The sequence below is a fragment of the Polypterus senegalus genome, chromosome 12 (assembly GCF_016835505.1).
Source record: "Polypterus senegalus isolate Bchr_013 chromosome 12, ASM1683550v1, whole genome shotgun sequence".
Lineage (NCBI taxonomy): Eukaryota > Metazoa > Chordata > Cladistia > Polypteriformes > Polypteridae > Polypterus > Polypterus senegalus.
The window spans coordinates 37,402,808-37,422,370 of record NC_053165.1 but is presented as its reverse complement, the minus strand read 5'-3'; the positions used below and the strand labels follow the sequence as shown (position 1 = coordinate 37,422,370).

Here is a 19,563-nt window from a genome sequence, read left to right as displayed (position 1 = left end):
TACACACATATACACACACATACATACATATAGTCACATGAACTGACTGTGACCACAGTCCGTAGAAAAGAAGGAAGAGCTCCCAAAGAGCGCTGAAGAAAAACGCTGAATACTTTATTCACGAGATACAAGTTTAATGAGAAGACACAAGGTATAAACAAGACTTTGGATCACTTTGTAACGGAGTTAAAATTGCTGTAGCGAGAAACTTAAGTGCCAGGTCTTCGCTAACATTAAATAAAGCCATGGACATCGCGAGATCGCACAGGCACAGCTCAGAAGCTTCGATGCATGTATACCGAGCGGCTCACGTAAAATGACTATGAATGCAGTACACAGAGAAAGCAAGACCTCTAAAGAGCGCGGAGACTTTTGATCACGTGAACGTGTCTGCAAAAAGTGGCGTTTCCTGCACTTCAAAAATACTACAAAAGTCGGGCAACCAGCGTGCGCGCACGTGTGTAGCTGTGCCGGCCTTTGAGAGGCTGACTGCGCTTCTGCCTTAAGTGAAAGTAAACACTTTTAATTTTTTTCCTCCTTACCATGAGCTATAGCCCAGACAACTGTAAACACGGGATCCCATTTCTAGACCACGGCAAACTAATATTAAGGCGCATCGCACTTTCTTTTACACGCATAAGATTATGAGGTCGTCAGGTCGGATTATGAAGACACGCACAGGAGTGGAGGACCGAAAGTGCCATCCTGGCCAGTTAATGGCAGGGCCGTCTCTCCAGTCTACACAAGACCCACCGCGACACTCATATCGTCAGCGAAGACCTCTCTCTACACTATATAAAAGAAAAAGGCAACTTTCCTTTCTTTACACCTTTTTTCCTTTAATCCCAAACCAAAGCCTTTCTCTCTTAACACTGCAGAGGACACAAAACTAATTTTCTTTAATTGCTGGTAATGCCGGTAAGGCACATTACCAAAGGCAGAAATTTGAACGTTCACATAGAAAATGTAATTTCTATACCACAGCCGTCGTGTAGCGCCTTTCAAAAGGGATCTACTACCAAGAGATGATCCATATACATTTTAGCTGCTGTTAGTACTACTTACCTGTTGTGTTACACAGTCTTTAAAATGTGGTTTACCCGAAACCACTCCAGTAGTACTCAATGTTGCTTTACTTCTTAATGATATACATAATACATATATATAATTTGTGTGTGTGTATATATAATATAGATAGGTATGTGTATGTATATATATATATATATATATATATATATATACACATACACACACACACACATACGGGACGCCCAGGAGGACCGAAGGAGAGCCTGTACCTCCGCCAGACCACGAGGGGGTGTCCGCGGGTAAGGGGCATGGAAGCCCAGCCCTGTAGGGGCCCGTGGCCACCGCCAGGCGGCGCCCCACTTCCTTAAATATCCCGTTAGCCCAGTACTTCCGCCACACCAGGAAGTGCTGGGGGGAAGACTTTGGGAGACACCCGGAGAGCTGCCGCGAGGAAAGCCGGCACTTACGCCACGCTGGGAGGAAGGGAGGAATGCCGGGAACCCCTGGTGCTCATCCGGGAGCTGTATATAAGGGGCCACCTCACTCCAGTCATTGGCGAGAGTCGGGAGGAAGCAAGACGGAGCTGCAGTGAGGACTGGAGGCGGCCAGGAGAGAAAGACAAAATGACTGTGAGGCCTGGACTTTGGGGGATCAGTGCAGGAGGCACTGGGGTTGGTAGTGCACGAAAACTGTAAATATTGTATATAATAAAGGGTGTGTGGTGAAACTATGTTGTCCGTCTGCCTGTGTCCGGGCCAGCATTCACAATAAATATATATGCTACCTTTGACACTATTGCCCATGAGATATACACAAACATACATACATACACACACAAATTATATATACAGTATATATATCTATATCTCTCTCTCTATATATATTATATGTATATATATATATATATATATATATACACACATACATACTGTACATACATACATACACACACACATTATATCTATATCTATCTCTATATCTATCTATCTATCTATCTATCTATCTCTATCTATCTATCTATCTATCTATCTATATATATATATATATATATATATATATATATATATATATATATATATATATAGCAAAATACCCGCGTTTCGCAGCGGCAAAGTACTGCCTTAAAAGTTATATTAAGAAGAAAATTAAACCTTTTTAATAATAATTATTTGTTAAGGATCTCTTTGTATACCACATTGTGAGTTCGGCCCTCCGGTTGTAATATGACCAAGCTGTGCGCTGAGTTTACTCTTAAGCATGCAAGTATAGTTGGCCATGTGAACAGTAATCTTGTTTCAAATCTCACAGCTTGGATTGCTGCTGTCATAATCAGTTTGAGTTTCATGATTTGTTTCAATTACGACAGTATTTGTAGGACTTGTGTTTAAGTGACATTCGGCAGTTGTCAAGCGTTGTAAGTATACAACCAGTTTCATCGATAACTTCACATCCAGCTTTTGAGAGTTTAAACATTCATAAACATCAAAGTGTCCACTACTGAAATCGTCACCTGTGAATCTAAGATGTTTAAGAGGCATTGACGGTTGTACAAAGGTGTAAAATATTTGGCCATTTCGGTACACTTGAAAGTGACAACTGAACAATTCAGCGGCAGCCATCAACTCACATGCAGATGCATATGTGAAGGGCTTAAGCATTTTACTCTTATAGTGCTCCTGTGTAGTATAATTATCTCCTGTACCGTCATCAGTCCACACCTTGAACCTGTCCCAGTTATTCAATACATAAGACACAATGTTTCTCCAGATATCAAGAGTGAGCCTGATATGGCCGTGCAATATGTAATAAAGAGAATGGAAAAGATAGGTGCCATCTGCAGGCATGGAAACCACTCGGTAAGTGACAGTTCTTTGATCGATGGTGATCACCTTGATAGACATGTTAATGCGGGTACGGTTGGAATGATAAAGGAAATGGGTACCTGAACAATGTAAAGTAAGTCTAAAATACCTACACAATAACTATAATCGTAATGAATGAACAATAAAACAGCGGAGAAGCCGTGGATTAAATAAAAAGGCTGTAGTTATCAACAGGGAGACGTGAATCCCGTGGCGAAGCAAGGAAGGGAATGTAGAGACCGGAGCGACGGCCGGCCTTATATATGCAGGCAGCCAACAACGTGGGAGGCGTTGGGATGGGGGACCCAACGCCGCCTCACACGGTGACAGAGCTGCAGGCTATGGACATATATATGTATGTAAGTAGGATTCAGTTAGCGTTGGGAAAAGTTCAATATGGCGGCCGACAGTGGTGTCATACCACCAAAATAAGTACGTACATCGGTTTTGGTTAGCGCAGGGAAGCCACCTACCAAATTTTGTGAAGATGGGGCCATAAATAAGAAAGTTCAACATGGCGGACGTTGTCAACCGTTATGACCATTACGCGTAGAATTTCAAAATGAAACCTGCTTAACTGTTGTAAGCAAGCTGTAAGGAATGAGCCTGCCAAATTTCAGCCTTCTACCTACATGGGAAGTTGGAGAATTAGTGACATTGGAAAGTTCAATATGGCGGCCGACAGTGGCGTCATACCACCGAAATAAGTACGTACATCGATTTCGGTTAGCACAGGGAAGCTGCCAACCAAATTTCGTGAAGATGGGGCCATAAATAAGTAAGTTCAACATGGCGGATGTTGTCAACCGTTACGTGTAGAGTTTCGAAATGAAGCCTGCTTAACTTTTGTAAGTAAGATGTAATGAATAAGCCTGCCAAATTTCAGCCTTCTACATACACAGGAAGTTGGAGAATTAGTGATGAGTGAGTGAGTCAGTCAGTGAGGGCTTTGCCGTTTATTAGTATAGAAGAGATATATATATATATATATATATATATATATATATATATATATATATATATATATATATATATATATATATATATATATATATTTATATATATATATATATATTTATATATATAGATGGGTGGCTGGAGGTTTAGTCCGGCCAGGATGTCCCTGAAAGAAAAGAGTGGAGGAAGGCAGACTTTCAGAGCACTGCATCACTCGGGACGCTAGGTGGCAACTTCCATTTTATTATCTCCAATAATCTGGATTTCTTTTTCATTACTGAGAGCTGGTTCGTAAATTATAACTCTTCATGTTTTACTGACTTGGTACCATCAGGTTATTCATTTTTCTTCTGACTCGTCGTGGTGGGGGCATCGCCACTGTTCACACATTATATAGTTTATTTGTACATTTTGTCATTTATTGCTAAAGTATGAAAAACATTTCTGTTTTAACAATATGTTTACACAGATTATTGTAGAAACAGAACAAACATAAAATGCATGTGTTCTAAATAGCAATCTATTATTTCCACACTAAAACTCCAGCACTTCACTCCCAGATAATCAATCAAGACATGAGTTGGGAGAACACTGTGAACGTTCTGCGATGGTAGGGGGATGGAATAGCAGGCTGCTTGCTGCTTGTCTTAATTGGTACATTTACAGGACAAAAGATGCTGATGGAGAGGTGCGAATGGATTTAAGGTGGGCCAGATCTACAAGCTTTTTCGTAGGCTCTGGTAATTCTAGTGTTAAAAAGAATGTTTTTGTATCGGAGCCTTACAAAGGGTCCATTTAGTAGCTTCAAACTGCAACTTTTCGAAGTGTGTAGCTCCCCTTCTTTGCTGTTTACTATGGTTTATAGACCTCCTGTAATTAATGATATATTAATTTATGAATTCTCTGATCTCCTGGCTGATATCATCCTCTCCCATGACAAAGTATTTATTGTTGGTGATTTTAACATTCACATTTGTTGTCAATCGAAACCTTTGGTAAATGACTTTATCACTATTGGAAGCATTTGGTTTTACCCAGCATATTAATATGCCAACTCACGCTCTCGGTCACACCCTTGATCTCATTCTTACACGTGATATTTCAGTTAATGATATTGATTTATGCAATGTTTTTTTTACTGAGCACTTTTCTATAATGATGGATTTGAGTATTACTGTAGATGTCCCTACTACTTACTAATTGTGCTTCACGCTACTCTCACTTTTTAAATTCTTCTATTACATCCAATTTTAAAACCATATTCTCTAGTCTTGATGTGCATGTCCAATATGATTGTATCGATGATTCTGTCTTAGAATTTAATTTGTCTTGGAAAACGGTATTAGACTCAAGATATGCTGTAATAAAGGAAGACCTGCTCCCTGGCTAAATGAAACTACGCATTCGCTGTGCCGTGCCTGTCGAACTGTGGAACAACATTGGAAAAAAGTTGGTCTGATTGTTTCTAAACAGATTTTTAGGACTTCTCTATTCAACTTCCAGGTTGCAGTTAAGAAAGCTAAACATGATTTCTTTGCTGATTTAGTTTCCCGTCATTCTAAGAATACCAGGGCCTTATTTAATTCAATTAATGCGGCCATTCACCCTCATTCTGTGATGGGAGTAAATAGCACTGTTCTTTCATGTGAGCAATTTCTTTCATTATTTGTCAGTATAATTGATATAATTCGCTGTGGTATTGTTCCAACTATGAACTCTCTACTGTTAATCATGTTAATGTTAATCATATATATATATATATATATATATATATATATATATATATATATATATATATATATATATATATATAAATAAATTTATTTAATTGTCAAAGTATTACATCTTATAAATATTTTCCCAATCATACCATGGATATTTAAAGATATTTATTTTATTTTGTGAATTAAATTGTACCTTTGTAATCTGTACTTTTTTTTTAATATAAACTTTTACGTGAGAAGTTTCCAAATAAGATACTATTACCTAAGTAAATGATTTTTAATACTTCTGAGTACATTTTTAGGACTTTTTCTACCTCTGCTTATAGTTAAGTTTAAAACTGAACAAATGTTTGCTCACCTGCCAAGAAACTTAACCATGATTTGGCTTTCAAGATAATGACAAGAACAGCCTTACTAGCATACAGGCTAATTGCTGTTTGAACATGAATAATGAAGAAAGTTAACATGCAATCTGCTCTGCTTGTATTTGCTTCAAAACAATTATAAAAATGATATATGACTGAGGTAAGAGTATTTCTAAGAAAGAGCAAGAATATTCATCAGCTTTCTTCATCCAATAATAGGAATTTGTATTTGTATAAAGATTACAAAAAAGTTATATGATAAAGTCACACAAAGGCTAAAAAAGCCACACCTATGTGCAGTACCTTTTCTAGTCTTATGACGTTCTGGATGAGGAAGCGATAAGCATTGTACCATGGCAGAAAGACATCCTTCAGAACATCCCTGACACCCTCCTCCTTGAATCTCAAGTTTTCAGCACGAACCACTGGGGAATTGATGAGATACAACCTGGGAAGATAGCCAAGTGTGTGTTGTGAAATTCTTGCAGCAGGAATTTGGACAACTCTCAAAATCTCAGGAAATAAAGGAAGACAATCTCAGAACAACAACTTATTTTTAGTATAGTGTTCTTCATTGAGTGCAGGCGCAGAGAACTGTGAACAATTCTCAGTTAAAATAGAAATAAAGATTATAGCAATTATTAAATATATACGTAAAACAGAATTCAGATTTTTTAATACACATAGTGAACAAGGTAGAAACTGATTAAACATAAATTGAAACCAACAATAGTTGTCCATTAATTAACTACTGTATAGCCAGTTGACGATGGAAATTAAACTTTTTCTACACTAAACATAGTTCCAGCTTTCCAGACTGTGATAAATTCACAAATTATGCAAACCTCCTATGCAGACACATACACAAAAGACACATATCATGGAACAGATTGGTCTTATCTGTTATGAGAGATGAACGTCATGAAGCGGAACTCCGTTAGCAGTGGTGTTATTTTTTCTCTTATTTTTTTATCATCTCGAGGTATCCTGTATTTACTCAACCCGAGGAGGTTCAACAGTATATGCAAGCATATATAAACATGAGCAGTAAGAAAAGGGCTCAGAAGGAAACAGAAAATACAGCTAAATCTTCTTCCAAGCATAGACAGGCATCAAGTCCAAGCTCAAGGTATGGCCTTTCAGAGACTGACCTGGAATAGATAGGCAAAAGAACACATTTCCCGGGACCTGACGCTGCTGCATCATTTTCAGATGTAGAAGGAATATTAGAATCAAGGGTCTCCACATACGGGGATCAAATACCTTTAAACCTAGAACTATCATCATGTGATTAGAAAAATTACAATTTAAATTCATATAATGTTACTTCTCAGACAGAAACAAGAGATTATATTTGAAAATAACCACATTCGTATTTTCCCTGATTTCTCACCATCAACAGCTGATAAATGTGCAGCATTTTACAACATTAAACTGCTCATACAGAGAGCCAAGATTAGATACAGCCTCTTGTATCCTGCCAAACTGAAAGTGCACATTCAAGGCAACCTCTACATTTTTACTTCTACAAAGGAAGCAGAAAAAGAGCTAAGAAAACTGACACCAACACCTTTTGAAATACGATCATGAGTCGTATCCTTTCCAGCCATGGCAAAGAAGATCTTACCGGCTGTTTAATCCACTTGCAATGATAGTGATACCATAATTATACATCCTACTTTCTTCTCAGACAGTGAACACGGTCACTGATTACAACCACAAGAAGGTATGCAAATGAATATGAATAATATGAATAATGATGCATCAATGCCACAATGTTTTCCAAAATGTACTATACAGGTCATAAAATAAATTATTCCAAATATCATATATACCTATGTTTCTGTTTTTTGTCAGTGCGGCTTTGACATCATGGACCATAAAGTGCATACTAATTCAGCGAGAGCAGGAACACTTAATAAAACTGAATAAAAAAAATTCAAATGACAACGAGATACCAAGAAGGCATGATTCACCAGCGTTTGTGTGTCAGCTTTTATCTGTCTAGATCAGAGAATTTCCAATTCCGCTGTCTCAAAACACCACTCACATCTACAGTTATTCCTAGTTTCGAATAAAAAGTATTGTGACTGACAGAATAAAAGTGAAAAAAACAAAAACGCTAACTTTTACAAGTACTGTAAATTTACACAGGCTGTTACAGACACAAATCAAATGTATGTTTTTATTGTATAAAAGCAATTCACTCTTCAAAACAGCCTAATCTGGGAAAACTTTTTGCCCATTCTGCGGCGGTGATGGGAATGGTAGAGCACTTTGGTAATTCTAGTGTTAAATGCCTTTAGATAGCCTTGAAGTCATAATCCATCCTAACCCATTAAGAGCTGTGTTTGGTGTACTTCCAGATGGGCTTAAAGTGGAGATGGACAAACAAACTGTAATTGCCTTTAGTTCACTATTGGCACATAGATTTATTTTGCTCAACTAGAAGAATTCTACCTTACCTATTTTAAGTCAGTGGGTAACTGATATTGTATATTATCTGAAATTGGAAAAAATCAAATTCTAACTTAGAGGATGTGTACAAAACTTTTTCAAAACCCTGCCAATAACATTTTAGAATAAGCATTTAAATTGGAAAAGTGGATTCTCGTCCCTTTTTTTTTTATAAATTTAATTATTTTTACTTGTTTAAAATTTTTACTCTGCTGGTCTAGCTCTCTTTCTCATGGGTGGGGGGTTGATTTGTTTCAAACCTAATTTTGTTAAACTTGACTTGCTTGTATGGAATGTTATTTGATTTAAAAAAATAAATACATAAAATAAAATGCTTAAAAAAGGACTCATGTTATGCCCAGAAATGCAGAAGTGGTTTAAGATTATTCGAGGTTGCCTTAAATGTGTAAATCTGTTAAAACATATGACCTATATTACACACTAACAAAATACCCGCGCTTTGCAGCGGAGAAGTAGTGCGTTAAAGAAGTAATGAAAAGAAAAGGAAACATTTTGAAAATAACGTAACATGATTGTCAATGTAATTGATTTGTCACTGTTATGAGTGCTGCTGTCATATCTATATATATATATACATACCTATATATATATATATACATATATATATATATATATATACACATATATATATATATATATATATATATATATATATATATATATATATATATATATATATATACATATATATATATATACATATATATATATATATATATATATATACATATATATATATATATATACATATATATATACATATATATATATATATATATATATATATATATATATATATATATATATATATATACACATATATACATATATATATATATATATATATATACACACACATATATATATATATATATATATATATATATATATACACATATATATATATACACACACACACACACATATATATATATACTGTATACATATATATATATATACACACACACACATATATATATATATATATATATATATATATATATATATATATATATATATATATATATATATATATATACACACACATATATATATATATATACACACATATATATATATATATATATATATATATATATATATATATATATATATATATATATATATACACACACACACCACAAAGCCTGAAACACTGACTACCCTCACATTGCTCCTTATCCTTGCACTATAACGCTGTAATACAAGCCTTAGCGGTACTCCGCCGACTTATAAGCCGCGCAGCAGCCTGTCAGTTTGGAATTGATTGTTTGCTTTATCTCTCTCTGCTCCTAGCGGAACTGTTATCTCTGACTTGTCATGGAGCACGCTTAAGCTCATGTGTTTGCGGTGTCTGAATAAAAATCCTTCTTTTTCTACGACCTCCTGTGTCTCTGTGCAAATCTGTGACCCAAGCGACAAGTGGTACCAGAAGTGGTTGCACAGATGGATGCCAAGACTTATTTCAGAGTCTAAAACTTATGCACTTAAAGACTGGAAACTAAACATGGATGACCCAATCCGCGCGCAAATTCAAGATTTGATACATAAAGTGCACTGTTGGTTTGAAGGAGACGATGGAAACAGTTGTGTGAATATATTACTGGCCGGCATACCTGAAGTTCTTCGAGATGAATTTCTACGCATGATATTAAATCATTAACGATTATGTCCAGACGATTAGAGGGTTCACAGTCCATTGGAGAAAGAGCGGTGGATTTCGTTGCTTCGCAACCTGTGAACGAACGCCCAGGACATTCTCGCCGCTTCGATCGACAAGCTGCAGGACCTGAAAATCTAATGGGGTCAGGTAGGACCCCGGGAAATCCAGTCGTAGATGGGACGCCTGTTTCTGGGGAGACAGCGGCAACAGCGGTCGAGGAGACCGTGGACACTACAGAGCACGTCGACGTGGACGCCGAGAGGATATTTCGAAACGGAGCCGACCGTAGATGTTTCCGTGTGATCAACTCGCCATTTGGCAAGAGAATGTCGCTGTCTCCAGCTCATTCAATGGAGATTGGACTGGCCTTACATATCGGATGGAAAAGATGGCTTGTTGATCCCGTGAAATTGGGGACAGAGAAATCTCAGCATTGTTAGACTCGGAAGTGACCTTTGTATTGTGAGACGAGACTGTCTTAATGAACAATGCCTTAGAGACTGTGAGACTGTAAAAATACGCTGTGTACATGGTGATGTTAAAGATTATCAGACTTTACTTCTTCCTTTAACTTATAGGGGTCGCCACTTTAAGGTTTGGTCTGCCATTTCAGACTCGTGCCCTTGGCCATTACTCATAGGACGGAGAAATGCCCTTTTTCCAAACTGATTAATAAATGTAAGGGACCAGTAGTCCAGTCCACTAATGAACTTAGTGGAGGGGGAGAAGAAGAAGAAACCAAGACGAAGAACTGGTAGCGGCCGGGAAAATCTAGAGCCCAACTTAGATATTGAACCCGATCTCTCCAGCGAGACGGAGGAGGTCACCCCCGACAATCTTCCAGAATGGGCTGGTCCTTCTACATCTTCCCAGATTGCAAACGCCCAACACAAACCGCAAGCGTTAACGAACAATCAGATTTTGTGCGTTTGCAGCATACTGATAGCTCATTAGAATATGCATTTAAACAGGCTCGCCCTGCTAATGACTCTTATTACCAAGAGCGTAATTCCGGGGGTGTGAAAACCCCACACTTTATAGAAAAGGACGGTTGCCTTTTCAGAGTGATCTCAGATCATTTGGAGGGGAATTTATTGAACAACTGGTGGTACCTGAAGCACATAGGGAAACTGTTTTGCATCTGGCACATTCACACATCTTGGGGCACCTCGGTGCCGACAAAACTAGAGACCGGTTATCAAAACGATTTTATTGGCTTAATATGGGAAAAGATGTTGAACGATTTTGTACTTCATGTCCAGACTGCCAGATCGCTCTCTGCTTTTAAGCCTCCTCGGGCTCCCCTTTGTCCTATGCCCATATTGGAAGTTCCCTTTCAGTGTGGGATTAGATATTGTGGGACCATTACCTAAGACTAAGGATGGGTACCAATATTTGCTGGTGTTGGTTGATTATGCACACGATATCCAGAAATGATTGCTGAAAAGGCCAACTCTTCGACTGTAGCCAAAGCACTATGTGAAACTTTTACTCGTATTGGTATCCCTAGAGAAATCTTAACTGATCAAGGCACACCTTTCACTTCTCGCGTGATGAAACAATTGTGTGACAGCTTTGCTATTAAGAAATTGAGTACTACTGTTTACCATCCTCAAACGAATGGTTTAACCGAGCGATTTAACAAAACATTGAAACAGATGATCAGGCGAGTTGCTCATAATGATCCCACAACATGGAACACTGTCCTACCTTTTGTTTTGTATGCGTGCGAGAATCACCACAGGCGCCCACTGGCTTGAGTCCCTTCGAGTTGTTATTGGCAGGCGGCGCGAGGCATCCTGGATGTGGTATGCGTGAGGAATGGATAGGAAACGAGAGAGCAGCTAAGGTCGAAGCTTTGCAGATCGACTAATTTCGTTGCAAGACAGAATTTCTATGCTTTCCTCTATTGCTGTGGAACACCAACAACGAGAACAGGAAACTCAGAAGCGTCTTTACGATAGGCACAGCAAGCTCCGTGAGTTCAAACCTGGCGATCGTGTTTTGGTACTGGTTCCCTCGGATCCACACAAATTCTTAGCTAAATGGCAGGGCCCCGCCATTATTGAGGAGCGTATGAGTCCGTAAATTACAAGGTTAGAATACCAGGCGGCGCAAACCATTCCAGATTTTACACATTAATCTCTTGAAGGAATGGCACGACCGACAAGAGGTTAACACTTCCTTGGCTGCTGTTTCTCAGACCGATGTTACCATTGGTAACGATCTTACTGACACGCAAAAGACAGAACTGTTATCTTTGATAGAACGGAACACTGATGTCTTTTCAGATTTACCAGGCAAGACTAACATTACAAAACATAAAATTACCACTGACCTGATGTTGCGTGACAGATGCGCCGCTCGGATACCGGAAGCGAAATATTGTGCGAAGAGGTAAAAAGATGCTGACACTGGGTGTAATTCGTGAAAGTAAAGTGACTGGTGCAGCCCAGTCGTATTAGTCCCAAAGCAAGACGGTTCGGTTCGGTTCTGTATCGATTTCAGACGCTTGAATAAGGTCTCTAAATTCGATGCTTATCCCATGCCCCGTGTCGATGAACTGTTGGAAAACTGGGTCAGGCGAGCTATATCTCCACGCTAGATCTCACGAAAGGCTATTGGCAGGTGCCTTTAGAGGCTAGCAGTTGTGAGAAAACGGCATTTGCGACTCTGACGGACTCTATGAATTTACAAGACTCCGCTTGGTCTTCACGGGCACCTCTAACTTTTCAGCATGATGGATCAGATCCTGCGTCCTCACTCTGAATATGCTGGGGCATATCTTGACGATGTCGTGATTTTCAGCAATGATTTGCTAACACACTTAGAGCGGCTTCAAGCCGCTCTTGAAAGCTTGAAACAGGCTGGCCTTACTGCTAACCCTAAGAAATGTAAACTAGGCATGTCCGAGACTCATTACTTAGGCTATTCTATGGGCAAGGGTTTACTCAGGCCACAATTAAGGAAAATAGAAGAAATGCTTACTTATCCGAGACCTGGGACACAGAAACAGGTGCGCTTTCTGGGCTTGCTGGTTACTACAGAAAATTCATCCCAAATTTTGCAAATAGAGCTGCTCCCCTTACAGAACTTACTAGATGAAAGAAAAACCGACCTATCTTGTGGACAGAAAATTTCAAACGTTCTTTCAGCGATTTAAAAAAAGCATTTCACAAAAGATTTTATCTTGCAAACAGACGCAATAGCGTTTGCTGTGGGCGCAGTGTTGTCTCAGATTTTTGATGGAGAGGAACATCCAATCACATATTTAAGTAGGAAATTATTACCTAGGGAGCGTAATTATTCTACAATTGTGAAAGAATGCTTGGCAATCAAGTGGGCTGTGGAAGCAGTTCGATATTACTTGTGGGGACGAAACTTCACTATGGTAACTGATCATGCTCCACTCCAGTGGTTGTCCCGACAGAAAGATACAAACTCTTGTCTAATGAGATGGTTTCTGGGTTTATAACCTTATAGTTTCACAGTAAAGCACCGACCAGGTTCTGAACACGTCAACGCAGATTTATTATCACGACTATATGAACATGAACTTGGTACAGAGAGTCGCTTGATTCACATGAATGTGAATAAAGCTGAGGGGGAGGGTGTGAGCTGGAGGACTGATCGCACCCCAAATAGAGACAGACGCCCCTGGGAAAACCACAAAGCCTGAAACACTGACTACAATCACATTGCTCCTTCTATTGCACTATAACGTGTAATACAAGCCGTGCGCAGCGCCTGTCAGATTTGGAATTGATTGTTTGCTTTTATCTCTTTCTCTGCTCCTAGCGGAACTGTCATCTCTGACTTGTCATGGAGCACGTTTAAGCTCATGTGTTTGCAGTGTTTGAATAAAAATCCTTCTTGTTTCTGTGCAAATCTGTGATCCAAGCGTGACAATAAATATATATATATATATACATATATATACATACATACACACACACATTTATACATATTCACATATACCTATACAGTATATGCACATATATACACACATAAATATATATATATTTATATATATATATATATATATTTATATATAGGTGAAAATTCGCGAAGTAGAAACCATATGTTTGTATGGTTATTTTTATATATTTTAAGCCCTTATAAAATCTCCCACATTGTTAACATTATTAGAGCCCTCTAGACATGAAATAACACCCTTTAGTCAAACGTTTAAACTGTGCTCCATTACAAGACAGAGATGACAGTTCTTTCTCACAATTAAAAGAATGCAAACGTATCTTCAAACGAGCGCCGTCAGGAGCAGAGAATGTCAGAGAGATAGAGAGAGCGTGACAGAAAACAAACAATCAAAAAATCAATACGTGCTGTTGGGCTTTTAAGTATGAGCACAGCGATAAAGCAGCCGCAAAGAAGGGAGCAATGTGAAGGTAGTCTTTCAGCATTTTTTAGAGTAGCCTCTGTATCTTCTAAACAAACAGCCTCTGTGCAAACAGCCCCTCTGCTCACACCCCCTCCATTAGGAGCAGAGAACGCCAGAGAGAGAGAGCATGAGATTAAAGCAAACAATCAAAAAATCAATACGTGCTTTAGGGCCACCGCGATAAAGCGGCATTTCTTAGAGGAGCGTCCAAATCTTCTAGGCAAACAGCCCCTCTGCTCACACTCCCTCCGTCAGGCGCAGAGAATGTCAGAGAAAGACCGAGAAAAGCAAACAATCCGCCAAGCACATCGATATCATTGAGGAGTTTTAGTTAATATGTAATACATGCTCTGATTGGGTAGCTTCTAAGCCATCCGCCAATAGCGTCCCTTGTATGAAATCAACTGGGCAAACAAACTGAGGAAGCATGTACTTTAAATTAAAAGACCCATTGTCCGCAGAAATCCGCGAACCAGCGAAAAATCCGTGATATATATTTAGATACGCTTACATTTAAAATCCGCGATGGAGTGAAGCCGCGAAAGTCGAAGCGCGATACAGTGGGTTGTTAATAGTCATTATTTTCCTGTATAAATCGTTGGTTGTTACGATAAAAAATGTCAGTTAAATATATCATATAGGAGTCACACACAGTGATATTTGAGAAGTGAAATGAAGTTTATTGGATTTACAGAAAGTGTGCAATAATTGTTCAAACAACATCAGGCAGGTGCATAAATTTGGGCACCACAAAAAAGAAATGAAATCAATATTTAGTAGATCCACTTTTTGCAGAAATGACAGCCTCTAAACGCTTCCTGTAGGTTCCAATGAGAGTCTGGATTGTGGTTGAAGGTATTTTGAACCATTCCTCTTTACAAAACATCTCTAGTTCATTCAGGTTTTATGGCTTCCGAGCATTGACAGCTCTCTTTAACTCACACCACAGATTTTCAATTATATTCAGGTCTGGGGACTGAGATGGCCATTCCAGAACGTTGTACTTGTTCCTCTGCATGAATGCCTTAATGGATTTTGAGCAGTGTTTCAGGTCGTTGTCTTGTTGAAAGATCCAGCCCCGGCACAGCTTCAGCGTTGTCACTGATTCCTGGACATTGGTCTCCAGAATCTGCTGATACTGAGTGGAATCCATGCGTCCCTCAACTTTGACAAGATTCCCAGTCCCTGCACTGGCCACACAGCCCCACACCATGATGGAACCACCACCATATTTTACTGTAGGTAGCAGGTGTTTTTCTAGGAATGCTGTGTTCTTTTTCCTCCATGCATAACGCCCCTTGTTATGCCCAAATAACTCAATTTTAGTTTCATCAGTCTACAGCACCTTATTCCAAAATGAAGCTGGCTTGTCCAAATGTGCTTGAGCATACAGTACCACAAGCGGCTCTGTTTGTGCTGTGGGTGGAGAAAAGGCTTCCTCTACATCACTCTCGCATACAGCATCTCCTTGTGTAAAGTGCGCAGAATGGTTGAACGATGCACAGTGACTCCATCTGCTGCAAGATGATGTTGTAGGTCTTTGGTGCTGGTCTGTTGGTTGACTCTTACTGTTCTCACCATTCGTCGCTTCTGTCTATCCGAAATCTTTCTTGGTCTGCCACTTCGAGCCTTAACTTGAACTGAGCCTGTGGTCTTCCATTTCCTCAATATGTCCTAACTGTGGAAACAGACAGCTTAAATCTCTGGGACAGCTTTCTGAATCCTTCCCCTAAACCATGATGGTGAACAATCTTTGTCTTCAGGTCATTTGAGAGTTGTTTTGTGACCCCCATGTTGCTACTCCTTAGAGAAAATTAAAGGAGGAGGGAAACTTACAATTGACCCCCTTAAATACTCTTTCTCATTATAGGATTCACCTGTGCATGTAGGTCAGGGGTCACTGAGCTTACCAAGCCAATTTGAGTTCCAATAATTAGTTCCAAAAGTTTTGGAATCAATAAAATGACAACGGTGCCCAAATTTATGCACCTGCCTGATTTTGTTTGAACAATTATTGCACACTTTCTGGAAATCCAATAAACTTCATTTCACTTCTCAAATATCACTGTGTGTGTCTCCTATATGATATCTTTAACTGACATTTTTCATCGTAACAACCAACAATTTATACAGGAAAATAATGACTATTAACAAGGTTGCCCAAACTTTTGCATCCCACTGTATATGTACATATATGTGTATCTACACTAATAAAAGGCAAAGCCCTCACTCACTCATCACTAATTCTCCAACTTCCCATGTAGGTAGAAGGCTGAAATTTGGCAGGCTCATTCCTTACAGCTTACTTACAAAAGTTGGGCAGGTTTCATTTCGAAATTCTACACGTAATGGTCATAACTGGAACCTATTTTTCTCCATATACTGTAATGGACTTCAGCTCGATGGCCGTGGGGGGTGGACCTGCGTGTCACATCATCACGCCTCCCACGTAATCACGTGAACTGACTGTGAACGCAGTACGTAGAAAAGAAGGAAGAGCTCCCAAAGAGCGCTGAAGAAAAATGCATACAAGCTTATTCATAAGTGCAGCTACTGCGGAAACAAAGCACGGTGTAAACCGTAAGTTTAAATTAAGTTTATGGACATGCTCCCGCTGCCGTTTGTCATGCCTTCGTTGAATACTTTATTCGCGAGACACAAGTTTAATGAGAAGACACGAGGTATAAACGAGACTTTGTATCACGTTACATTCTCAAGAGTTAGCTCGCATATTACAACCGGAGTGCAGCGAGAACCTTTTAAGTGCCGGGTCTTGGCTAACATTAAATAAAGCCGTGGACATCGCAACATCACACAAGAGAGCAGCTCACGTGAACTGACTGAACGCAGTAATGAAAGTGATCACTTCCATGCATCAAACCTGTTCAAAAAACACATTATACAATTGACAAGGTAGGAAAAGAATATGCTCCGAGCTGAGCTCCACAGCTAACGCGGTCTTGCGGAAGCAATTTCGTCACACTGCCACCAAATACTCACAGAAAAATCCACAAGTTAATACACACGCTGTCTCTAGAGTTTCTCCACACTCAATTAATTCCTTGCATCCCCATTACACCCTCTGATCTCCCATTTCAATTCAGATGCCTCCAGTTTCCAGTGAGGCTCTGCTTCACGATGAGAAGTAATAAGTCTCATGGACAGAACCTACAAAAGGATGCCATTGATTTCAGGCAAGATTGCTTTTCTCCTGGACAACTATACGTTGCATTCTCAAGAGTGAGCTCGCAGAGCTTCGTCATATTACAACCGGAGTGCTGAACTGACAATGTGCTATACAAAGAGAACTATAGCAATCATAATAAAACGAACACTAAAACAGCGGAGAACCCGTGGATTAAATAAAAAGGCAGCTTCCTTGGCGAAGCAAGGAAAAAGGATGGCCTTATATGTTGTTCGTTTATAAAACAGCGGAGAAGCTGTGTAAAGGCGGCTTCACAAAAAACCAGAGGAGCGCCTTATATGAGCAGGCAGTCAGCTAAAGAAGGGAATCAATAAATATCTATAATCGTAATAAACAAACAAAAAATAGCGTAGAAGCCGTGGATTAAATAAAGGAAATGGGTACATGAACAGTAAAGTAAGTCTCAAATAGCTACACAATAACTATAACAATCGTAATAAACAAACAATGAAACAGTACAGAACCCCGAAGCAAGGAGAAAGGACAGCCTTATATATATATATATATATATATATATATATATATATATATATATATACACACACACACACACATAAATACATATATACACATAAATACATATATACACACATATATATACATATATACACATACATATACATACATATCTACATATCTACACATATATATATATATATATATATATATATATATATACACATATCTACATATACACACACACACATATATATATATATATATATATATATATATATATACACACACAGATATAGAATATATATATATTTTTTTATTATACAAAATAAACAATGCACATTAACATAAGATAGGTATCTAATTGATAGAGAAGTAGAGTCCTTAAATACAGAATTTTTGTTTTAAGTCTCTGAATGTGAGTTCAATTATAAGGTCAGGTAGGACAAGAAAAATAAAATTGACTGAGTGTCCAAGGCCAAAAGAGCCATCAGGCATTCTCTACCGAACACCTAACAAAAATATTCATAAGTAGAGCATTTTACAGGATTTGACGTAGTGGGCCTCATGGAAAGTTAGAGTATCTGCTTTCAATCAAAAATGAACTCTTGCACTCTCTGAAACTAAAAGCTGACGAGCCACTGTCTCTATGGGAAGCTGAAAGCTGAAAATATCTTCTTAGTACACCTCAAAGCTGAGACAAGCTCTGCTGAGCCAAGCACTGAACCAAGTCTAAGAAGCTATTATTACTTTAAGATGGGAACTTCAGCTTCTAAACTCTTTCCTAGAAAGAGTAATGCTTTTCCCTACAAAGCTGCCAACAACTCAGCACACGGCCTGATTAAGAAAAGCACACCACACCATAGACCAAGGACTACGTCGAACACAGAAAGAGTGCACTCCAATTCAAGAAGAATCCTCCACTTGGGACCAGAGCAACAACAGTGACAACTCCACACAACACTGGAAACTATATTAAAGACTTGGTTTTCTAAAATGTTAATTTGTACCAAGATAAATTAGGCATCTAATAAACCAGTACACAGACAGCCTAATCTTCAAAGAGGTCAGCACTGCACTCCATGTCTTTACAATGTCTGTTATTTTATTTAAAAATTGCTTGTACAGATAGTCACCGTAATGCATCAGCTCCATAGTTTTGCACAATCTGCATTGGATCAGGATAATTCTTCTTTCGTTTGCTCATCTTCTGTCCATCACTGCATTTAAATAACAGTATGAGTTGGCAAAGCAACAAAAAATGCCTTTAACTTCAAGCCATATACTTGCGTGGACCACTCACCTGGCCAGGACTAACCCATTCACAATGACATTCAAGAAGGGAGGTTTTCCAAATAGTGCAGTGGATAAGACAAGCAAAGTGTAAAACCTGGTGAAAAATCAAAATGTCAGCCTTGCAAAAGG

General features: G+C 38.6%; 1 protein-coding gene across 1 annotated transcript in view; it reads right to left on the bottom strand.

Moving 5' to 3' along the window:
* iars1 (isoleucyl-tRNA synthetase 1) overlaps window positions 1-19,563 on the bottom strand; it is a 103,588-nt gene that overhangs the window by 13,416 nt on the left and 70,609 nt on the right. The window contains exons 17-19 of the mRNA XM_039770865.1: window positions 19,442-19,528; window positions 19,275-19,358; window positions 6,241-6,385 (exon numbers count right to left, since the gene is read on the bottom strand). Of these exons, the coding sequence (XP_039626799.1) occupies window positions 6,241-6,385; window positions 19,275-19,358; window positions 19,442-19,528 (316 nt within the window). The remainder of the gene's footprint in view (window positions 1-6,240; window positions 6,386-19,274; window positions 19,359-19,441; window positions 19,529-19,563) is intronic.